The sequence below is a fragment of the Bufo gargarizans genome, unplaced genomic scaffold, assembly GCF_014858855.1.
Source record: "Bufo gargarizans isolate SCDJY-AF-19 unplaced genomic scaffold, ASM1485885v1 original_scaffold_2225_pilon, whole genome shotgun sequence".
Classification (NCBI taxonomy): Eukaryota; Metazoa; Chordata; class Amphibia; order Anura; family Bufonidae; genus Bufo; species Bufo gargarizans.
The window spans coordinates 248838-274132 of NW_025334700.1; the positions used below are offsets into that span (position 1 = coordinate 248838).

The window sequence follows — 25295 nt, forward strand, 5'->3', positions numbered from 1 at the left end:
TTGGCACCCAGGGATTTCTAGCACAAAAAGACGTGTATCTAGGTATAACTGGTGGTCTGCTTTGGCGGGAGACATTTCTTCATACACATGTGCTTGTGAGATTTGTGCTTGTTCAAAAAACCCCAGTACACGTCCTGCTGGTGAGCTTCGTCCTTCAATCTCATTTTAGGTTACCATATTCATATAAAATTCTGAATGTTTTTCATAGGTCTTTACCCAAGAAATATGTCACTTCTTTAATACCTCCTCGGAAACCTCCTTCTCCTGTTGAAGTACAAGGGGAGCTGAAGTATAAGGTCTCTAAAATATTAGACTCCAGGAAGGTGCGAGGCACTGTACAGTACCTGGTCCATTGAAAAGGTTATGCATGCTAATAAGCTGATCAAAACGTTTCATGGAACTCATCCTGATAATCCTGTTCCTTTGGTTAAGGGTCCAGTGATCCCTCGTAGAAGGCGGGGTACTGCCATGTACTTGCCTGTCCATGCTCCGACGGTGAGCCCAGCCTGTCTGTTGCGGCACAGCTGGGGTCATTCTGTTGCTGTGGCAAACAGCCCCTCTGACAGTCGATCTGGTTGACGTATCTGGGACACCAGGCCAATCGGGCTCGGTGTCAGCGTCACTTGCTTCCCGTCAGTGGGAGATTTAAACAGGCAGCTCGTGGCAACAGATGCCTGTGATTCATCCTCCTGCCTCGCAAACCTTGTGTAAGGGATCGATCTCTCTCAGGGGGTCGCAATCAGACTTCTCGTCTGACAACAGGGTTCAAGTCCAAATAGTGCTTTACTTTGGCACTTCAGCACCATCACACACATAAACATCGAAAATAAACCCATGCCCGTCTGGGCTCTACCTTATACACATGTTGTCTCTACCTCACCTATAGAGCTCCGTTCAGACACCGGATTAGATCCGGCTTCCTCAGCCATATACAGTCCAGCAGCCTCCAGGCTGTGACCACACCAGCACCCTTGGGGGGGAGATGGTCAAGAAGTCCTCCTGACTCTGACCGTGCAACCCTCTTTCCGTAGGCGTCGCTGGGCCCCCCAAACTTCAGCCTTTACAAAGCCGGCTCCCCGCTCTCAGACTTCCTAAGCCTTTCTCTCTCCAAGTCATACACAGAGGGTTGTTAAATGCCTCCTTGACTACAGCAGCAGGCCTCATCTGTGATCATCTCCGGCAAAAGACAATGCATGTAGTGGAAGGGTGTGGACTGGCAGATCCCACTACCAAACCTATCACCCCAGTCCACATGAAATCCAGCCCACAACAACTACACTTTGCTGAAACCACTGCAGCTTTCTGGATTTCAGTTATCTCACCCAGCTGAGGTATCTGGGTGGGATATACACACCTCCCAGCACTTATACTGTGCACATCACCACACTTGTTATACTGGTTCTCGGAATTCCTGGATTACTGACCCTCTGCTAGTTTTGAGACCTTGCTTCTGAATACTGATTTATCCTTTGACATTACCTCCTGGTTTTGACCTTGCTTCATTGTTGACTCTTCACTTGTTCAGTTGTGTCTGTCTGTGCCTTACCTGGTCAGTCTGTCTCCCCCTCTCCTCTTCGTAAGGTCCCGTGCATTTAGTCAGGGTAGGGACCGTCGACTAGTTGGGGACCATCATTTAGTGCCAATCGTCCAAGTAGGTAGGAATAGTGGTGTGGGCTACAGGGCTGTACAATTCCCTACCCAACATGACATATAGCATATTGATAGTGATGATTATATTATGGTGATAGTGATGTTGGGGATTATACTGATGACGGTAGTGACTTTGGTGATTATAGTAATCATAGTCATGTTGATGATGAAGAGAGGAATGTTGGGGATTATAGTAATAAAGATTATGTATATTATTCTGATGGTAGTGATGATGGTGGTTATAGTGATGATTATTGTAATGATTATGTTGGGGGTTATATTGATGATCATTATAATTATGATAATAGCAAAGCTGATTATCACTAAAGCCTTCTGCCTACAGCTGAATTATGAATCCATGTTCTAGGAATCCATAATACCGCCCCTATAGAAATCTATGGCACCATAATGTGCCTTCAAATGACTCTGATTTCATACAGAAACATATGCCATGTGCCATCAGATGCCATATCACGGAGGTATTCTCGTGAAGTCACCATATGGCAGCACATGCGGTGCCTGTGCCCCTGTGATTTACAGTCACTGAGATGTCGTAGATATGGTACCATCTACAGTAAGTATGATTGGTGAACAACCATTCTAATAGTTCGTGAAGATGTTTTATATGAGATCCTATAGGTACCTTAGTAGCGCAATACATTGTTAATGATGGGTAGGTACGGGCCCCGGCAGCGGAGGAGATGTTTATGATCAGGCCTTTTTTCCTATGAAGAAAGAGAGGTCAATGTCAGTCAGTCTCTCATCAGCTTCACAATTATGTCTATATATCCTCCCAGGCTTGTATGTTGGCAGTTACGTGAGGTCCGGGGACATTGATGAAGATGGTGCATTATACACTGCTCATAACAAGGGGGTTATGACCACCCTGCATTCCAGCAGTGGTGGCCGTGCTTGCACGCTATAGGAAAAGGCTTTTTCTTATAGTATGCAAGCATGACCACTGCTGGATTGCAGGGTGGTCATAACCCCTGGATACAAGCAGTGTATAATGCGATGAAAAATGAACCAAGCCAGCAAAGGAGGCAATATGGACATGGCTGGAGTTAGGAGGGGGACAAACTGGGCAATTGCCCAGGGCCCCCATCATCTAAGGGGCCCCCTGCTTCAGTGCTGCTGTTCAGCTGAATGTCCGTGGGGGACATCTGAACAGATACACTTTACAATGCAGTGTAAGGTCCCCTCTCTCACATATAAGAGAAATCATTACCCTAGGTGCTGACAGCTCCGGGCACCAGCAGCGCCTTCTACTGGAACTGTAGGACCTGCAATGATGTCATGTGCAGGAGGCGGAGCTCAGCAGTGCAGAAAAGTAATGAAGAAGAAGACCAGTGATGCATGGGAAGAAGTGAAGAAGGATGGATTCAATGTAAGTGCCAGGGAAATGCTGGGAGCTGTAGTCCTCTCCTCTTATACTTCCTGTTATGTAATATATAGTACATTACAAAAGTAGGTATGAGAAGAGGACTACAAGTCCCAGCATGTCCAAGCCACTATTATGTAATATCAGGGTATATTACAACACCCTGGATATGCTGGGAGTTATAGTCCTCTCCTCTTTTACCTCCTCTTATAATGTAATCTGATATCACATAATAACAGCTTGGACATGCTGGAAGTTATAGTCCTCTCCTGTTGTACCTCCTGCGGTAATATGCTCTGAATTAGGGCTGGGACGATGGATAGGCAAGGGTAGTTATCCTCCTATGGCGCCACTTCACTACCTATAAAGGGGGATGCAGGGGGATAGGTCATCAATATCAGATCGCCGGGGGTCCAACACCCGGCACCCCCGACGATCAGCTGTTTCTGCTGCTGTATGTCTATGGGACAGCAGCAGTGAACAGCATGCGCCGTCTCCTCAAACAGCTGATCGGCGGGGGTGTCGGACATCGGACTGTGTTGTTAGTACATTATTACAAGATTTTGATTTTTCCCAGGGCCACATTTTGTCTAAAACCGGCCCTGAATATGGACAATCACAACACATTAGTAAGTGCCTCGTATTAACTTTGTCTTCATGATAAATGCCATTTACTGAAGTGAGACAACCCCTTTTCTGCTAATTCAGCTAAACAAATTGTACTTAATGTGGCAAAAAACCTCACCAAAGCCCACCTCATACAACATATCCATACCAAACTCACTCCATCCAATGAAGGCAAAACACAGGCCAATACCACCTGCCATGTATCAGCCAGTCAATAATATAAAAGAAGGACGGATCTATTTGCTTCTGCGTGGAGTAACATAAAATCAACAACATCACACACAAAGATGTGTACCCCTTTCTGCTCAGAGAAGAATCTCTCTCAACCCTTGGATCTGCCGCTTACTTCTTGACACTGAACTTAACCAGCAGCTATTGGCAAGTGACTATGGCACCCTAAGGCAGAGAAAAGACTGCCTTCACTCTTTCTATGGGCCTGTTCGAGTTCAGTTACATACCACCTGGTACCTTCCAGAGACTAATGGAGAGATTCCTTGGACACAGAAACTTTGAGACTGTCTTGCTCTACCTAGATGATGTAATCGTCTACTCCAAGTCATATAAAGAACATCTGCAACATCTAGCGGAAGTGTTCCAGACCCTTGTCAAACATGGACTGAAGATAAAACCTTCCAAGTGTCATCTGCTCAGTACTTTAGTCAAATACTTGGGACATGTTATGGGTGAAGGAGATGTCAAACCAGATCTAGACAAAATAGCCACAGCTGAAAGCTGGCCAACTCCAACTACAGTAAAGGAAGTGAGAAGTTTTATTGGCTTTGTCAACTATTACAGATCATTTATGCCTCATTTTGCTCAAATTGCAAAGCCTCTCCAAGAACTTTTGAATGGTCCTCCTAAAGCCTATCAAAGTGCCAAAATCCCTCTTGAATGGAATATGGAACTTGAAATGGCTTTCCAACTTCTGAAAAGAAAGCCCACAGAACCACCAACCCTTAGCTATCCTGACTACAACCATTCTGTCCATATACAGACACAAGCACGAAAGGCCTAGGAGCTGTGCTATCCCAAGTCCGAATTGGAAAAGAAAGAGTCATCACCTATGCTAGCCGATCCTTGAGAGGAACAGAAAGAAATGACCAAAACTACAGCTCTTTCAAGCTGAAGTTCTATGCCTTGGTGTGACAGAAAAATTCAAGAACTACATAGCGGTCACACCTTTCACCATCTACACTGACACCAATCCACTTGCCCATATCAACTCTGCTCGACTAAGAGCCCTAGAGCAATGTTGAGTCTCCAGGCTCATGAACTATCACTTCATAATCAGGTGCCATGCTGGAAAAATCCAATGATAATGCCAAAGTCTTGTTCAGAATTCCTGAAAAAGAAAACCCTTCTTCAGCAGAAGATGTAGAAATACCATAGTTCAACTCAAGATTCACCTAACAAGATGCTAAGACCAGGGGCGTAACTACCATAGCGGCAGACCATGCGACTGCTATGAGGCCCAGGGCAGGAGGGGGCCCAGTCTTAGATGGGATTATCTCCTCTTCTACTGGAGGTGAAAACTTGGTCAGGACTCTACCCTCTAGAGGAACAACTTTTAGCAAATAAGGCAGTGGGAAAAATGGCCCAAGGGTCATTGAAAAGGGTTTAGGCAAAAAATCCTTCTGTCCGGTTTGGGGGCCTGGTTTGATACTTACTTACTTCCCTATATATGCCACTGGCTAAGACCAAAGAGCCATTAACTCTCAACAATTGCCCAATCCTGAACCACCATTACAAAAAGGACTGAGAGCAGAGTTATTAGGGAATTATTAGACTACTTCACAAGTGGGAGAATGCCTGAACGAATCCTTCAGAGGAGGAAGAGTTTATCCCAAATTGACCCACTTATGTCAGCAAGGAAAATAACTCTTTAAACAAAGGCCTACTGCTCAAAAGAACTCTTGATCCTATTACAAATGAGTGCTTACACCAAGTGGTGGTACCCCGCAGAGATACGAAACTGGTCTTGGAGATGTACCACAACCAGTCAGGACATTTCTGGACACAGTAAACTTAAAGCTACCATTAGATGTCGTTTCTATTGGACAGGAACCAGACCAGACATAGAGACTTGTTGCCAAGATTGCCCAACGTTTGCTATAAGCAGAGGTGAAAAACAAGACTAAACATCCCCTTTTCATCCAAATTGTGAGGAAACAACAACTTGAGATTGTAGCCATTAATCATATCAATCTTGAACCAAGTAGATCAAGTACACATACAAACCATATGACTATCATAGACCACTATACCAACACTGCAGTAGCACTGTGGAAAAGCTTTTGACTACTCTACAGTCTAGACAAAATCCTCACCAATTAATGGTAAGCATTTGAGTAGAGTTGAGCGAACACCTGGATGTTCGGGTTCGAGAAGTTCGGCCGAACTTCCCGGAAATGTTCGGGTTCGGGATCCGAACCCGATCCGAACTTCGTCCCGAACCCGAACCCCATTGAAGTCAATGGGGACCCGAACTTTTCGGTACTAAAAAGGCTGTAAAACAGCCCAGGAAAGGGCTAGAGGGCAAAAGGCAGCAACATGTAGGTAAATCCCCTGCAAACAAATGTGGATAGGGAAATGAATTAAAATAAAAATTAAATAAATAAAAATTAACCAAAATCAATTGGAGAGAGGTCCCATAGCAGAGAATCTGGCTTCACGTCACCCACCACTGGAACAGTCCATTCTCAGATATTTAGACCCAGGCAGAGGAGAGAGGTCCCGTAACAGAGAATCTGTCTTCATGTCAGCAGAGAATCAGTCTGCATGTCATAGCAGAGAATCAGGCTTCACGTCAGCCACCACTGCAACAGTCCATTGTCATAAATTTAGGCCCAGCACCCAGGCAGAGGAGAGAGGTCCCGTAACAGACAATCTGGCTTCATGTCAGCAGAGAATCAGTCTTCATGTCATAGCAGAGAATCAGGCTTCACGTCACCCACCACTGTAACAGTCCATTGTCATAAATTTAGGCCAAGCACCCAGGCAGAGGAGAGAGGTCCCGTAACAGACAATCAGGCTTCACGTCAGCCACCAGTGCAACAGTCCATTGGGATATATTTAGGCCCAGCACCCAGGCAGAGGAGAGAGGTCCCGTAACAGACAATCTGGCTTCATGTCAGCAGAGAATCAGTCTTCATGCCATAGCAGAGAATCAGGCTTCACGTCACCCACCACTGTAAGAGTCCATTTTCATAAATTTAGGCCCAGCACCCAGGCAGAGGAGAGAGGTCCCGTAACAGACAATCTGGCTTCATGTCAGCAGAGAATCAGTCTTCATGTCATAGCAGAGAATCAGGCTTCACGTCAGCCACCACTTCAACAGTCCATTGTCATAAATTTAGGCCCAGCACCCAGGCAGAGGAGAGAGGTCCCGTAACAGAGAATCTGTCTTCATGTCAGCAGAGAATCAGTCTTCATGTCATAGCAGAGAATCAGGCTTCACGTCAGCCACCACTGCAACAGTCCATTGTCATAAATTTAGGCCCAGCACCCAGGCAGAGGAGAGAGGTCCCGTAACAGACAATCTGGCTTCATGTCAGCAGAGAATCAGTCTGCATGTCATGTCAGAGAATCAGGCTTCACCTCAGCCACCACTGCAACAGTCCATTGTCATAAATTTAGGCCAAGCACCCAGGCAGAGGAGAGAGGTCCCGTAACAGACAATCTGGCTTCATGTCAGCAGAGAATCAGTCTTCATATCATAGCAGAGAATCAGGCTTCACGTCACCCACCACTGTAAGAGTCCATTTTCATAAATTTAGGCCCAGCACCCAGGCAGAGGAGAGAGGTCCCATAACAGAGAATCTGTCTTCATGTCAGCAGAGAATCAGTCTGCATGTCATAGCAGAGAATCAGGCTTCACGTCACCCAACATTGGAACAGTCCATTGGCATATATTTAGGCCCCGGCACCCAGACAGAGGAGAGGTTCATTCAAATTTGGGTAGCCTCGCAATATAATGGTAAAATGAAAATAAAAATAGGATTGAATGAGGAAGTGCCCTGGAGTACAATAATATATGGTTAAGGGGAGGTAGTTAATGTCTAATCTGGACAAGGGACGGACAGGTCCTGTGGGATCCATGCCTGGTTCATTTTTATGAACGTCAGCTTGTCCACATTGGCTGTAGACAGGCGGCTGCGTTTGTCTGTAATGACGCCCCCTGCCGTGCTAAATACACGTTCAGACAAAACGCTGGCCGCCGGGCAGGCCAGCACCTCCAAGGCATAAAAGGCTAGCTCTGGCCACGTGGACAATTTAGAGACCCAGTAGTTGAATGGGGCCGAACCATCAGTCAGTACGTGGAGGGGTGTGCACACGTACTGTTCCACCATGTTAGTGAAATGTTGCCTCCTGCTAACACGTTGCGTATCAGGTGGTGGTGCAGTTAGCTGTGGCGTGTTGACCACATCTCTGCCATGCTAACCCTGCCCTCAGAGGAGCTGGCCGTGACACAGCTGCCTTGGCGACCTCTTGCTCCTCCTCTGCCTTGGCCTTGGGCTTCCACTTGTTCCCCTGTGACATTTGGGAATTCTCTCAGTAGCGCGTCTACCAACGTGCGCTTGTACTCGCACATCTTCCTATCACGCTCCAGTGCAGGAAGTAAGGTGGGCACATTGTCTTTGTAGCGTGGATCCAGCAGGGTGGCAACCCAGTAGTCCGCACACGTTAAAATGTGGGCAACTCTGCTGTCATTGCGCAGGCACTGCAGCATGTAGTCGCTCATGTGTGCCAGGCTGCCCAGGGGTAAGGACAAGCTGTCCTCTGTGGGAGGCGTATCGTCATCGTCCTGCCTTTCCCCCCAGCAACGCACCAGTGATGGACCCGAGCTGCGTTGGGTGCCACCCCGCTGTGACCATGCTTCATCCTCATCCTCCTCCACCTCCTCCTCATCCTCGTCCTCCTCGTCCTCCAGTAGTGGGCCCTGGCTGGCCACATTTGTACCTGGCCTCTGCTGTTGCCAAAAACCTCCCTCTGAGTCACTTCGAAGAGACTGGCCTGACAGTGCTAAAAATGACCCCTCTTCCTCCTCCTCCTCCTCCTGGGCCACCTCCTCTTCCATCATCGCCCTAAGTGTTTTCTCAAGGAGACATAGAAGTGGTATTGTAACGCTGATAACGGTGTCATCGCCACTGGCCATGTTGGTGGAGTACTCGAAACAGCGCAACAGGGCACACAGGTCTCGCATGGAGGCCCAGTCATTGGTGGTGAAGTGGTGCTGTTCCGCAGTGCGACTGACCCGTGCGTGCTGCAGCTGAAACTCCACTATGGCCTGCTGCTGCTCGCACAGTCTGTCCAGCATGTGCAAGGTGGAGTTCCACCTGGTGGGCACGTCGCATATGAGGCGGTGAGCGGGAAGGCCGAAGTTACGCTGTAGCGCAGACAGGCGAGCAGCGGCAGGATGTGAACGCCGGAAGCGCGATCAGACGGCCTGCACTTTATGCAGCAGCTCTGACATGTCGGGGTAGTTGTGAATGAACTTCTGCACCACCAAATTCAGCACATGCGCCAAGCAAGGGATGTGCGTCAAACTGGCTAGTCCCAGAGCTGCAACGAGATTTCGCCCTATATCGCACACCACCAGGCCGGGCTTGAGGCTCACCGGCAGCAACCACTCGTCGGTCTGTTGTTCTATACCCCACCACAACTCCTGTGCGGTGTGGGGCCTGTCCCCCAAACATATGAGTTTCAGAATGGCCTGCTGACGTTTACCCCGGGCTGTGCTGAAGTTGGTGGTGAAGGTGTGTGGCTGACTAGATGAGCAGGTGGAAGAAGAGGAGGAGGAAGTCGAGTAGGAGGAGGTGGCAACAGGAGGCAAAGAATGTTGCCCTGCGATCCTTGGCGGCGGAAGGACGTGCGCCAAACAGCTCTCCGCCTGGGGCCCAGCTGCCACTACATTTACCCAGTGTGCAGTTAGGGAGATATAGCGTCCCTGGCCGTGCTTACTGGTCCACGTATCTGTGGTTAGGTGGACCTTGCCACAGATGGCGTTGCGCAGTGCACACTTGATTTTATCGGATACTTGGTTGTGCAGGGAAGGCACGGCTCTCTTGGAGAAGTAGTGGCGGCTGGGAACAACATACTGTGGGACAGCAAGCGACATGAGCTGTTTGAAGCTGTCTGTGTCCACCAGCCTAAATGACAGCATTTCATAGGCCAGTAGTTTAGAAATGCTGGCATTCAGGGCCAGGGATCGAGGGTGGCTAGGTGGGAATTTACACTTTCTCTCAAATGTTTGTGAGATGGAGAGCTGAACGCTGGCGTGTGACATGGTTGAGACGCTTGGTGACGGAGGTGGTGGTGGTGTTGGTGGTACATCCCCTGTTTGCTGGGCGGCAGGTGCCAACGTTCCTCCAGAGGTGGAGGAAGAGGCCGAGGCGGCAGCAGCAGAAGAGGCCGAGGCGGCAGCAGCAGAAGAGGTAGCAGGGGGAGCCTGAGTGACTTCCTTGGTTTTAAGGTGTTTACTCCACTGCAGTTCATGCTTTGCATGCAGGTGCCTGGTCATGCAGGTTGTGCTCAGGTTCAGAACGTTAATGCCTCGCTTCAGGCTCTGATGGCACAGCGTGCAAACCACTCGGGTCTTGTCGTCAGCACATTGTTTGAAGAAGTGCCATGCCAGGGAACTCCTTGAAGCTGCCTTTGGGGTGCTCGGTCCAAGATGGCGGCGGTCAGTAGCAGGCGGAGTCTCTTGGCGGCGGGTGTTCTGCTTTTGCCCACTGCTCCCTCTTTTGCTACGCTGTTGGCTCGGTCTCACCACTGCCTCTTCCTCTGAACTGTGAAAGTCAGTGGCACGACCTTCATTCCATGTGGGGTCTAGGACCTCATTGTCCCCTGCATCGTCTTCCACCCAGTCTTGATCCCTGACTTCCTGTTCAGTCTGCACACTGCAGAAACACGCAGCAGTTGGCACCTGTGTTTCGTCATCATCAGAGACGTGCTGAGGTGGTATTCCCATGTCCTCATCATCAGGAAACATAAGTGGTTGTGCGTCAGTGCATTCTATGTCTTTCACCGCTGGGGAAGGGCTAGGTGGATGCCCTTGGGAAACCCTGCCAGCGGAGTCTTCAAACAGCATAAGAGACTGCTGCATAACTTGAGGCTGAGACAGTTTCCCTGGTATGCATGGGGGTGATGTGAGAGACTGATGGGGTTGGTTTTCAGGCGCCATCTGTGCGCTTTCTGCAGAAGACTGGGTGGGAGATAATGTGAACGTGCTGGATCCACTGTCGGCCACCCAATTGACTAATGCCTGTACCTGCTCAGGCCTTACCATCCTTAGAACGGCATTGGGCCCCACCATATATCGCTGTAAATTCTGGCGGCTACTGGGACCTGAGGTAGTTGGTTCACTAGGACGTGTGGATGTGGCAGAACGGCCACGTCCTCTCCCAGCACCAGAGGGTCCACTAACACCACCACGACCATGTCCACGTCCGCGTCCCTTACTAGATGTTTTCCTCATTGTTATCGTTCACCACAACAACAAAAATATTATTTGGCCCAATGTATTGTATTCAAATTCAGCGGGATATAGATTTGAGGCCTAGTATTTAGGCGCTGGGTGACAGGTATGGGTTTAGTGACAGAATTAGACTTGGAAATGCACAGTAGCGTGTGTGTGAAGTTATTCTGAATGACCCTATGTGCACCTTGAATATTATATACCCTTTTAGGGATAGATTTCAAATAGCTCTGATATAGCAGAAACCACTAAATTAGGAAATTGCTAAATTGGGAATTGTATTTCAACCCAGAACAAAAAATGTGCTTTGACGGACACTAAATAACTTTCCCAGCCACAACAGGACAGCAGTAACGAGAGATTTAGCGGGATATAAATTTGAGGCCTAGTATTTAGGCGCTGGGTGACCGGTATGGATTTACTGACAGAATTAGACTGGGATATGGCCAAAAAATAACCACACTATTGCTGGTTAAATGCACTTGGTGTGACAGCTTGACCAACCACACTACTGAGGGTTAAATGCACTTGGTGTGACAGCTTCACCCTGATGTAGGATTTAGCCAAAAAACAACCACACCATTGAGGGTTAAATGCACTTGGTGACAGGCGCAGCTTGCCCCTGATTTTGTATATGGCCAAAAAATGAACAGACTATTGCTGGTTAAATGCACTTGGTGTGACAGCTTCACCCTGATGTAGGCTTTAGCCAAAAAACAACCACACCATTGACGGTTAAATGCACTTGGTCGCAGCTTGTGCTGGCGCACCACAAGACACAAAATGGCCGCCGATCACCCCAGAAAAAAGTGACTGACAAACGGTCTGGGCAGCCTAAAAACAGTGAGCAATTGAGTATCAGCAGCTCAATGATGCACAGCTGCAGATCGATCGATTAATCAAGTCCTTTGGAGGAGTTAATCTGCCTAATCTCGCCCTAACGTGGCAGCTGCAACCTCTCCCTACGCTAATCAGAGCAGAGTGACGGGCGGCGCTATGTGACTCCAGCTTAAATAGAGGCTGGGTCACATGGTGCTCTGGCCAATCACAGCCATGCCAATAGTAGGCATGGCTGTGACGGCCTCTTGGGGCAAGTAGTATGACGCTTGTTGCTTGTTGCACATGCACGTATTTTCTTTCCGTGTCCGTTCTGTTTTTTTTGCGGACCGTATGCGGAACCATTCACTTCAATGGGTTCACCAAAAAAAACAGAAGTTACTCTGTGCGCATTCCGTTTCCGTATTTCCGTTCCACAAAAAAAATAGAACATGTCCTATTATTGTCCACATTACGGACAAGCATAGTACTGTTCTATAAAGGGCCAGCTGTTCCGTTCCGCAAAATACAGAATGTACATGGATGTCATCAGTTTTTTTTGCAGATCCGTTTTTTGAGGACCGCAAAATACATACGGTCGTGTGCAAGAGGCCTTATTTGTTTCAAGAACGGTGTACAGCTGTCAAAAACTGAGGACCACTGCCTATCACCCTCAGATCAATGACCTATGCAAGATGAGTCAAACTTTGATAAAAATGCTGAAAAACCTACCACCTCACAGAAGTGACTGTCCTTTACTATCTCCAGAATACCTTTATGACAGCACCACTCATTGCTCCACTGGGTAAACCTCTTACTACATCATGTTTGAGGGTCAAGGAAGACTAAGTGCTGACATAGCTCTTGACATAGCTGTACCAGACACCAAGAATCTACTACCACAGATTGGGTGCATCCAAGAACATCAAAGACATCGAGAAGAGCAGCAGAAAATAGTTGACTCTAGAATGTTAAAGGCCCTTCAAAAACAGGACCCAATATAGTAGATCTTCATCCAACCAATAGGAATGTGAACCTATCACTGCAGTGCCATATTCTAAAGCCTATGAGATCCACTAGGAAAACAAGGGAAATCGACGTGTGTTACAAGAACCCATTTTAGATCAGCAGAAGGAAGTGGACGCGTCATCTGAGCTGTCGCTATCATCTGTTCTGTCAGAAGCGATACAAGCTTCAGTTCCAGAGCCATTACAATGGTTTCTACAGCCCTTGATCTGTTTCATCACACCAACTACCTATTCATCAGCCTTACCAGAACCGGCCACTGCACCTGATCTCTCATCAGGTCCAGACAGCCGTGATACAACAACCATGAACAATGACTCACCAATGAGAAGGTCATAGAGATACTGTAGCTAGTGCCTATGCTTTGTATTGTTTTAATTTATACATAGGCCTTATGACTTGCAGTAGATTGGGTGGGGATCCAGGATCCACCTCCAGCTCAGTTAGTTGAGAGTGAGAGTTCAGAGAGGGAGGAAGTAAGTACCTTAGGCCTCAGGCTACAGAGACTTACCAATCTCTGCAAGATCTACAGAATAAGGGCTCATGCACACGAACGTATGGGTTCCGTTTCCTTATTGCGGACTGCATATGCGGACCGCAATAAACGGACACCGTTCTGTGTGCATCCCACATCAGGGTGCGGACCCATTCACTTTAATGGGTGCGCAAATCCGGAGATGCGAAGCGGTCTGGAACGGAAGCATGCAACGGAACCCCACAGAAGCACTACCGAGTGCTTCTGTGGGGTTCAGTTCTGCAAAACATGTCCTATCTTTTAGCGGAACAGTGGAATGTGGACCCATTCCAGTTGAATGGGGCTGGATCCGTCCTGGAGGCCTCAAGAACGTTCTCTGTGCATTGGGGACCGCAAATTGCGTCCCCAATGCACAGAACGGAACACATACGTTCGTGGGAATGAGCCCTAAGAAAGACAAAGGAGAGAATTGGAGAACTTAGCATTTGCTCAGTAACCTGCTACCAAAAGCTGCTAAGACTTTGCTGCTGTGAAGGACACTGTTAAGACACCCTTCACACCTGAACAAGTCCTAGTCATATCACTAAAATCCTGTATTCCGCAGTGAATGCTGCAGCCACCATTGAAAGAGTACTATTGCTCGCCATAGATCCTACTGGAAGAGACCATCCTTGCCTAGGTCCACACATCGCTATCTGGGAAAGTTTCACTGCGTATAGTTGGAACTATTTTGTGCTACAGTAACAAAAGATGTTTATTCTGTTAAAGCTGGCCTGGTTCCTGACTCCTGCAGCAGACGCCAGCCATTGCACGCTACACGCCCATCCAAATACCGAACATTATCGGCAACCCAACTACCATCAGGCAGAAGCTTGAGCATCAGGGTGTTCCTGGAGGGAAGAAAGGGTGCGTCCTCCTTTTACTGCCCTGGTCCTAGTGAGCAACAGGGAAGCCACTGTGATAGAGCCACTACTGCTTCCATTATTCCTTTATCTGCTCTGGCTCATCAGGGGCTCGCGGAAAATGGTGAGTCATCGAAGCATAAAATATATTAGAAAACTGAAAATCTTTTCTTTTTTTTTTTTAATATAAAGATTAAAGATGATTCCTGGGATCAGAACATTAAAGACTCTATAAACACCCCCCCAACAATCAGCCGAAGCTCTGGAAATACCAAAGCGCCATATACTGCGTAGTGGCTGTTCTGAGGTACTGCAGCCCAGCTCTAACTGAAGAATACATGAGAAAAAGAAAACGGAACATACACAGAAGTTATCAATGTGTTAACCAGACACAGTCACAGTGACAGACATGTTACATTACAGCAAAATACAGCCCTCCCCTCCCACCGCTCCGTACCTCTCCACCATTCTAGGTAACACAATCCGGGTCATCTGAAAAACACAACAAACAGGAGAAATGTAAGAGCAAAACAGAGGAATATCACCCTGCAGGAGGAGGAGCAGACTCATAGCTCCTTCTATATGTATCACCCTGCAGGAGGAGGAGCAGACTCATAGCTCCTTCTATATGTATCACCCTGCAGGAGGAGGGGCAGACTCATAGCTCCTTCTATATGTATCACCCTGCAGGAGGAGGGGCAGACTCATAGCTCCTTCTATATGTATCACCCTGCAGGAGGAGGAGCAGACTCATAGCTCCTTCTATATGTATCACCCTGCAGGAGGAGGAGCAGACTCATAGCTCCTTCTATATGTATCACCCTGCAGGAGGAGGGGCAGACTCATAGCTCCTTCTATATGTATCACCCTGCAGGAGGAGGGGCAGACTCATAGCTCCTTCTATATGTATCACCCTGCAGGAGGAGGGGCAGACTCATAGCTCCTTCTATATGTATCACCCTGCAGGAGGAGGGGCAGACTCATAGCTCCTTCTATATGTATCACCCTGCAGGAGGAGGAGCAGACTCATAGCTCCTTCTATATGTATCACCCTGCAGGAGGAGGAGCAGACTCATAGCTCCTTCTATATGTATCACCCTGCAGGAGGAGGAGCAGACTCATAGCTCCTTCTATATGTATCACCCTGCAGGAGGAGGGGCAGACTCATAGCTCCTTCTATATGTATCACCCTGCAGGAGGAGGAGCAGACTCATAGCTCCTTCTATATGTATCACCCTGCAGGGGGAGGGGCAGACTCATAGCTCCTTCTATATGTATCACCCTGCAGGAGGAGGGGCAGACTCATAGCTCCTTCTATATGTATCACCCTGCAGGAGGAGGAGCAGACTCATAGCTCCTTCTATATGTATCACCCTGCAGGAGGAGGGGCAGACTCATAGCTTCTTCTATATGTATCACCCTGCAGGAGGAGGAGCAGACTCATAGCTCCTTCTATATGTATCACCCTGCAGGAGGAGGGGCAGACTTATAGCTCCTTCTATATGTATCACCCTGCAGGAGGAGGAGCAGACTCATAGCTCCTTCTATATGTATCACCCTGCAGGAGCAGACTCATAGCTCCTTCTATATGTATCACCCTGGAGGAGGAGGGGCAGACTCATAGCTCCTTCTATATGTATCACCCTGCAGGAGGAGGGGCAGACTCATAGCTCCTTCTATATGTGTCACCCTGCAGGAGGAGGAGCAGACTCATAGCTCCTTCTATATGTATCACCCTGCAGGAGGAGGAGCAGACTCATAGCTCCTTCTATATGTATCACCCTGCAGGAGGAGGGGCAGACTCATAGCTCCTTCTATATGTAACACCCTGCAGGAGGAGGAGCAGACTCCTAGCTCCTTCTATATGTATCACCCTGCAGGAGGAGGAGCAGACTCATAGCTCCTTCTATATGTATCACCCTGCAGGAGGAGGGGCAGACTCATAGCTCCTTCTATATGTATCACCCTGCAGGAGGAGGGGCAGACTCATAGCTCCTTCTATATGTATCACCCTGCAGGAGGAGGAGCAGACTAATAGCTCCTTCTATATGTATCACCCTGCAGGAGGAGGGGCAGACACATAGCTCCTTCTATATGTATCACCCTGCAGGAGGAGGAGCAGACTCATAACTCCTTCTATATGTATCACCCTGCAGGAGGAGGGGCAGACTCATAGCTCCCTTCTATATGTATCACCCTGCAGGAGGAGGAGCAGACTCATAGCTCCTTCTATATGTATCACCCTGCAGGAGGAGGGGCAGACTCATAGCTCCTTCTATATGTATCACCCTGCAGGAGGAGGAGCAGACTCATAGCTCCTTCTATATGTATCACCCTGCAGGAGGAGGGGCAGACTCATAGCTCCTTCTATATGTATCACCCTGCAGGAGGAGGGGCAGACTCATAGCTCCTTCTATATGTATCACCCTGCAGGAGGAGGAGCAGACTCATAGCTCCTTCTATATGTATCACCCTGCAGGAGGAGGAGCAGACTCATAGCTCCTTCTATATGTATCACCCTGCAGGAGGAAGGGCAGACTCATAGCTCCTTCTATATGTATCACCCTGCAGGAGGAGGAGCAGACTCATAGCTCCTTCTAGATGTATCACCCTGCAGGAGGAGGGGCAGACTCATAGCTCCTTCTATATATATCACCCTGCAGGAGGAGGAGCAGACTCATAGCTCCCTTCTATATGTATCACCCTGCAGGAGGACGAGCAGACTCATAGCTCCTTCTATATGTATCACCCTGCAGGAGGAGGAGCAGACTCATAGCTCCTTCTATATGTATCACCCTGCAGGAGGAGGGGCAGACTCATAGCTCCTTCTATATGTATCACCCTGCAGGAGGACGAGCAGACTCATAGCTCCTTCTATATGTATCACCCTGCAGGAGGACGAGCAGACTCATAGCTCCTTCTAGATGTATCACCCTGCAGGAGGAGGGGCAGACTCATAGCTCCTTCTATATATATCACCCTGCAGGAGGAGGAGCAGACTCATAGCTCCCTTCTATATGTATCACCCTGCAGGAGGACGAGCAGACTCATAGCTCCTTCTATATGTATCACCCTGCAGGAGGAGGAGCAGACTCATAGCTCCCTCTATATGTATCACCCTGCAGGAGGAGGGGCAGACTCATAGCTCCTTCTATATGTATCACCCTGCAGGAGGACGAGCAGACTCATAGCTCCTTCTATATGTATCACCCTGCAGGAGGACGAGCAGACTCATAGCTCCTTCTATATGTATCACCCTGCAGGAGGACGAGCAGACTCATAGCTCCTTCTATATGTATCACTCTGCAGGAGGAGGGGCAGACTCATAGCTCCTTCTATATGTATCACCCTGCAGGAGGAGGAGCAGACTCATAGCTCCTTCTATATGTATCACCCTGCAGGAGGAGGAGCAGACTCTTGACCTATAGTATTATGATAAGGATACTTACATGCACCATGGATAGTACGTTGCAGTTCATGATGTCGCTTATCCCCTGAAAAGTAAGCAAATGTAGAATCTCATTATTAAGGTATATGGGAGATTAAATTTCTGATTGTGATTCTTCCTCTCAGAGGTCACCGATCAGTGTTATCGAACATATGATAATCTTGTTAATATCTTATCTAACATCCCTTACAGCTTGGCTGATTCCTGGCAGTTACTGCTTCCTATTGTAGATCAGTACACAGACTGCGCAGGAATATAAATCACAGGAGCGCTGTGCAGACACTGAACAAGCAGAGAATGCTGAAGCCTGCAGAATAGTGAGTGCAGCTCTGGAGTATAATACAGGATGTAACTCAGGATCAGTACAGGATTAGTGATGAGCGGCATAAGCAATATTAGAAATTTGCGATATTTAGCTAATTTTTAGCTGAATATACGCCATAAATTCAAGATTGCAAAAATCAGCAATGTAATATGCATGTATCACTCGTGCAATTTCATTGCCTCTCACAAGCAATCACACAAAGGCTATATGGCAAAAGTCAGGTATGTGCAAACCAACAATCTATCCATGAGACAGATACAGTCAGTATACCTTACAATGGCAGCCTTGTGTACAATGAGACATTCAAAACCAGCTCATATCCTACTGAAAGCTAGTAAGCCTCAAAGTTACTTGATTTGAGTTGAATGGCTTGTAAATCCTGCGCACCTAGATCTTTATCATTAGGGTGACAAAAATGTAAATTATTATTTTTTGGATGCCAGCTCACTGCTTCGGAGGGCTGCATAAAAATTTTCAATTTTATAAATGTCCTAGCATTTATATTCAATAACTTTTTTATACTGTTTTGGTATGTAAACTCATTTACATAAACATGGGCATATGGGAAAGACATGCATAGAAAGGTTATTGAATATAAATGTTAGGATAATTAGAAAACTGAAAATTTTCATGCAGAGTTAGCTGACGTCCCAAATATTTATTTTCAATTTTTATCACCCTATTTATAATGATCTAGGTGCACAGGTCCCCTAAGCCATTCAACTCAAATCAAGCAACTTTTAGGGTTACTGGTAGAGTTGAGCGAACACCTGGATGTTCGGGTTCGAGAAGTTCGGCCGAACTTCCCGGAAATGTTCGGGTTCGGGATCCGAACCCGACCCGAACTTCGTCCGGAACCCGAACCCCATTGAAGTCAATGGGGACCCAAACTTTTCGGCAATAAAAAGGCTGTAAAACAGCCCAGGAAAGGGCTAGAGGGCTGCAAAAGGCAGCAAAATGTAGGTAAATCCCCTGCAAACAAATGTGGATAGGGAAATGAATTACAATAAAAATAAAATAAATAAAAATTAACCAATATCAATTGGAAAGAGGTCTCATGGCAGAGAATCTGGCTTCATGTCACCCACCACTGGAACAGGCCACTGTCAGATATTTAGACCCCGGCACCCAGGCAGAGGAGAGAGGTCCCATAGCAGAGAATCAGGCTTCATGTCATAGCAGAGAATCAGGCTTCATGTCACCCAACACTGGAACAGGCCACTGTCAGATATTTTTAGGCCCCGGCACCCAGACAGAGGAGAGGTTCATTCAACTTTGGGTTGCCCCGCAATATAATGGTAAAATGAAAATAAAAAGAGGATTGAATGAGGAAGTGCCCTGGAGTACAATAATTTATGGTTATGGGGAGGTAGTTAATGTCTAATCTGCACAAGGGATGGACAGGTCCTGTGGGATCCATGCCTGGTTCATTTTTATGAACGTCAGCTTGTCCACATTGGCTGTAGACAGGCGGCTGCGTTTGTCTGTAATGACGCCCCCTGCCGTGCTGAATACACGTTCAGACAAAACGCTGGCCGCCGGGCAGGCCAGCACCGCCAAGGCATAAAAGGCTAGCTCTGGCCACGTGGACAATTTAGAGACCCAGAAGTTGAATGGGGCCGAACCATCAGTCAGTACGTGGAGGGGTGTGCACACGTACTGTTCCACCATGTTAGTGAAATGTTGCCTCCTGCTAACACGTTGCGTATCAGGTGGTGGTGCAGTTAGCTGTGGCGTGTTGACAAAAGTTTTCCACATCTCTGCCATGCTAACCCTGCCCTCAGAGGAGCTGGCCGTGACACAGCTGCCTTGGCGACCTCTTGCTCCTCCTCTGCCTTGGCCTTGGGCTTCCACTTGTTCCCCTGTGACATTTGGGAATGCTCTCAGTAGCGCGTCTACCAACGTGCGCTTGTACTTGCGCATCTTCCTATCACGCTCCAGTGCAGGAAGTAAGGTGGGCACATTGTCTTTGTACCGTGGATCCAGCAGGGTGGCAACCCAGTAGTCCGCACACGTTAAAATGTGGGCAACTCTGCTGTCGTTGCGCAGGCACTGCAGCATGTAGTCGCTCATGTGTGCCAGGCTGCCCAGGGGTAAGGACAAGATGTCCTCTGTGGGTGGCGTATCGTCATCGTCCTGCGTTTCCCCCCAGCCACGCACCAGTGATGGGCCTGAGCTGCGTTGGGTGCCACCCCGCTGTGACCATGCTTCATCTTCATCCTCCTCCACCTCCTCCTCATCCTCATCCTCCTCCTTCTCCTCCTCATCCTCGTCCTCCTCGTCCTCCAGTAGTGGGCCCTGGCTGGCCACATTTGTACCTGGCCTCTGCTGTTGCAAAAAACCTCCCTCTGAGTCACTTCGAAGAGACTGGCCTGAAAGTGCTAAAAATGACCCCTCTTCCTCCTCCTCCTCCTCCTCCTGGGCCACCTCCTCTTCGATCATCGCCCTAAGTGTTTTCTCAAGGAGACATAGAAGTGGTATTGTAACGCTGATAACGGCGTCATTGCCACTGGCCATGTTGGTGGAGTACTCGAAACAGCGCAACAGGGCACACAGGTCTCGCATGGAGGCCCAGTCATTGGTGGTGAAGTGGTGCCGTTCCGCAGTGCGACTGACCCGTGCGTGCTGCAGCTGAAACTCCACTATGGCCTGCTGCTGCTCGCACAGTCTGTCCGGCATGTGCAAGGTGGAGTTCCACCTGGTGGGCAAGTCACATATAAGGCGATGAGCGGGAAAGCCGAAGTTACGCTGTAGCGCAGACAGGCGAGCAGCAGCAGGATGTGAACGCCGGAAGCGCGAACAGACGGCCCGCACTTTATGCAGCAGCTCTGACATGTCGGGGTAGTTGTGAATGAACTTCTGCACCACCAAATTCAGCACATGCGCCAGGCAAGGGATGTGCGTCAAACCGGCTAGTCCCAGAGCTGCAACGAGATTTCGCCCATTATCGAACACCACCAGGCCGGGCTTGAGGCTCACCGGCAGCAACCACTCGTCGGTCTGTTGTTCTATACCCCGCCACAACTCCTGTGCGGTGTGGGGCCTGTCCCCCAAACATATGAGTTTCAGAATGGCCTGCTGACGTTTACCCCGGGCTGTGCTGAAGTTGGTGGTGAAGATGTGTGGCTGACTGGATGAGCAGGTGGAAGAAGAGGAGGAGGAAGCCGAGTAGGAGGAGGAGGCAACAGGAGGTCCATGTATCTGTGGTTAGGTGGACCTTGCCACAGATGGCGTTGCGCAGTGCACACTTGATTTTATCGGATACTTGGTTGTGCAGGGAAGGCACGGCTCTCTTGGAGAAGTAGTGGTGGCTGGGAACAACATACTGTGGGACAGCAAGCGACATGAGCTGTTTGAAGCTGTCTGTGTCCACCAGCCTAAATGACAGCATTTCATAGGCCAGTAGTTTAGAAATGCTGGCATTCAGGGCCAGGGATCGAGGGTGGCTAGGTGGGAATTTACGCTTTCTCTCAAATGTTTGTGAGATGGAGAGCTGAACGCTGGCGTGTGACATGGTTGAGATGCTTGGTGACGGAGGTGGTGGTGTTGGTGGTACATCCCCTGTTTGCTGGGCGGCAGGTGCCAACGTTCCTCCAGAGGCGGAGGAAGAGGCCGAGGCGGCACCAGCAGAAGAGGCCGAGGCGGCAGCAGCAGAAGAGGCCGAGGCGCCAGCAGCAGAAGAGGCCGAGGCGGCAGCAGCACAAGAGGCCGAGGCGGCAGCATCAGGAGAGGTAGCAGGGGGAGCCTGAGTGACTTCCTTGATTTTAATGTGTTTACTCCACTGCAGTTCATGCTTTGCATGCAGGTGCCTGGTCATGCAGGTTGTGCTCAGGTTCAGAACGTTAATGCCTCGCTTCAGGCTCTGATGGCACAGCGTGCAAACCACTCGGGTCTTGTCGTCAGCACATTGTTTGAAGAAGTGCCATGCCAGGGAACTCCTTGAAGCTGCCTTTGGGGTGCTCGGTCCCAGATGGCGGCGGTCAGTAGCAGGCGGAGTCTCTTGGCGGCGGGTGTTCTGCTTTTGCCCACTGCTCCCTCTTTTGCTACGCTGTTGGCTCGGTCTCACCACTGCCTCTTCCTCCGAACTGTGAAAGTCAGTGGCACGACCTTCATTCCATGTGGGGTCTAGGACCTCATCGTCCCCTGCATCGTCTTCCACCCAGTCTTGATCCCTGACCTCCTGTTCAGTCTGCACACTGCAGAAAGACGCAGCAGTTGGCACCTGTGTTTCGTCATCAGAGACGTGCTGAGGTGGTATTCCCATGTCCTCATCATCAGTGCATTCTATGTCTTCCACCGCTGGGGAAGGGCTAGGTGGATGCCCTTGGGAAACCCTGCCAGCGGAGTCTTCAAACAGCATAAGAGACTGCTGCATAACTTGAGGCTCAGACAGTTTCCCTGATATGCATGGGGTGATGTGACAGACTGATGGGCTTGGTTTTCAGGCGCCATCTGTGCGCTTTCTGCAGAAGACTGGGTGGGAGATAATGTGAACGTGCTGGATCCACTGTCGGCCACCCAATTGACTAATGCCTGTACCTGCTCAGGCCTTACCATCCTTAGATCGGCATTGGGCCCCACCAAATATCGCTGTAAATTCTGGCGGCTACTGGGACCTGAGGTAGTTGGTACACTAGGACGTGTGGCTGTGGCAGAACGGCCACGTCCTCTCCCAGCACCAGAGGATCCACTAACACCACCACGACCATGTCCACGTCCTCAGCAGTGCCACAGGCTGATTGCCTCCATGCCACGCCGCATTGAAGCAGTCATTTCTGCAGAAGGATTCCCGACCAAGTATTGAGTGCATAACTGAACATAATTTTTTGAAGGTTGACTTTTTTTGTATTAAAAACACTTTTCTTTTATTGGTTGGATGAAATATGCTAATTTTTTTAGATAGGATTTTGGGGTTTTCATGAGCTGTATGCCAAAATCATCAATATTAAAACAATAAAAGGCTTGAACTACTTCAGTTGTGTGTAATGAATCTAAAATATATGAAAGTCTAATGTTTATCAGTACATTACAGAAAATAATGAACTTTATCACAATATGCAAATTTTTTTTGAAGGACCTGTATGTATATTTGTATATATTGGTATGTAGTGTGTATATATATATTGTATATTTGTATAGTGATGTATATATTTTATAATTTGAGTTGTTGGGTATTGAGTTGTTGGGACATTGGGGACTTTTGGGGTATATGAGAAAATCCTGGGCTGGTTCATGGATGTATGTTATCATGTACTGGGTGCATGGGATGCGGGACCAGCTCGGGGCCCCCCAAAAATAAAAAATTATATGTATGTTGTATTGGGGTGTTGGTGTGTGGGATTTTTGTACGTTTTTTTAAAATAAGATTTCTGTATTTAGTTTTATTTTGCTGTGTGTAGGTAGAGTGCAACCGGATCAGGAAGGTTAGTACTGTATATAGTTGGTGTTCTATGGGAGAGTGAGTGTTGGGCTGGACCGATGTTGTCTGTACCATGCTGAGGTGCATTATGTCCTGTATATTTGGCTTGGGTTTTGTGTTATGTTTTGGTGTGATTTCTGTATTTATTTCTTTATTTGTTATGTTTTTTAAATTTTTATAAAAGAAATACAGGATGTAACTCAAAATCAGTACAGGATAAGTAATGTATGTACACAGTGTAAACTGTAGAATGGAGATTAAAAGGTCTCCATTCTTCCCTATTTTCAATGTCTTAACTTGCTCTCTGTGAATGGAAATATTATTGTCGGTCTACATTTAGAAGCTGAATACCCAGTCTTTGTCACATTGCTGAGAATTTGTAAGAGAAAATCAGTGCAGTAAAAGAGCTGTGATAATGATTTTTTGCTACAATGTATCAACCAGATAAGTAGTGCACACATTGCACTGTATACAGCACTAAAATAGTACATAAAACAATGTCTACTAATAACCATCTGCTTGCTGTATATCTACTGGCATCAGTGCAAATTCATACTCTCATCTACGATACAGTTGACTGCCTGAGCTGATATTATCTTTGTAACTTTTGTCAAAGTTTTTGATCCTATAAATTTATACATGAGTCCTCTTAGGTGAAGTGTCATCGTGGCTAAGTGTCTTACTATTAAACATGGCAGTTAGACAGGGCAGTTAATGGGTATGCAAAGACTTTACTATGTTCATTGTATCTCTGCCCATTTTAAGATATGCTCTTTTCCTCTACATTTACCGCCCTATTACCTCTTCATTGCATTATCTACAAAAATTAGCCCCTCTTTCCTTACTTACCTCATATATAGCTCACATGTTTTGTTCACCTTCCTGAATCATCTTACCCCATTATGTCCCAGGGTACAATGCAAAAAAAACATTCTAACAATTCATTGAATCACAAGCTGTTTCTAACAATTTAGATTTTTTTTGCTTTGAACTTCGGGGGATATCTCTCCTAACCTTGGTCCACCTGCATCTGCTAATTTTAACTCCTTCCCCGTCTCACGTACAAACCCTGTGAACTTCATTAACATTTCTTTTACTTCCTCTCTTACTTCTTTTTACTGTGCACACTGGAATCCATGGTCAGTGTGTAACAAACTCCCCTACATTCATGGCTTCTTTCTTACTAATTCTCTTAACCTGCTGGCCTTCATCGAAACTTGGATTCAGCAGTCTGACACTGCTTCCCCTGCTGTTCTATCTTAGGGTGGCTTACATATTCCCAGACCTGAGAACAGACATGGTGGTGGAATCTGCATACTTCTTCCCCCACAATGCACCTTTCAGGTTATTCCCCCAGTATTCTTTACCACCACGCAAACCACACAATTGTGTGTTGCCCCCCACACAATATTTGCATATATGGTCTTGAATTTTCTGACACAATTCCATCAAATCAATGTTCTGGCCAAATCTCGTTTAAACATGGCCCCTATGACGTCAAACTCTGCCTCCTCAATGTAATTTGTAATCATATATTATCCAATTAGCATCTGATTGAGGCACTGCTGTGAAGGTAAGATGTTGACCATGGCTTGCAGGCTAACTTCTCATACTCCAGACCTTATATGAGGGAGAGGCAGGTGCCTTTCTGTGGGAAGAATGCAGTGGAAGAACTGTTTGTCCTTGTGGTAGAATATAAAGAGTAAGGGCAGATGTAGCAGACTGTTCAGTCACTTTCTGAAGGAGGCT

At 47.7% G+C, this 25295-nt stretch overlaps 1 protein-coding gene across 1 annotated transcript in view; it reads right to left on the reverse strand.

Annotated features, from left to right (window-relative positions):
• LOC122924095 (very-long-chain 3-oxoacyl-CoA reductase-like) overlaps positions 1 to 25295 on the reverse strand; it is an 81701-nt gene that overhangs the window by 18593 nt on the left and 37813 nt on the right. The window contains exons 6-8 of the mRNA XM_044275019.1: positions 17804 to 17848; positions 14812 to 14846; positions 2294 to 2375 (exon numbers count right to left, since the gene is read on the reverse strand). Coding sequence (XP_044130954.1) covers positions 2294 to 2375; positions 14812 to 14846; positions 17804 to 17848 — 162 coding nt within the window. The remainder of the gene's footprint in view (positions 1 to 2293; positions 2376 to 14811; positions 14847 to 17803; positions 17849 to 25295) is intronic.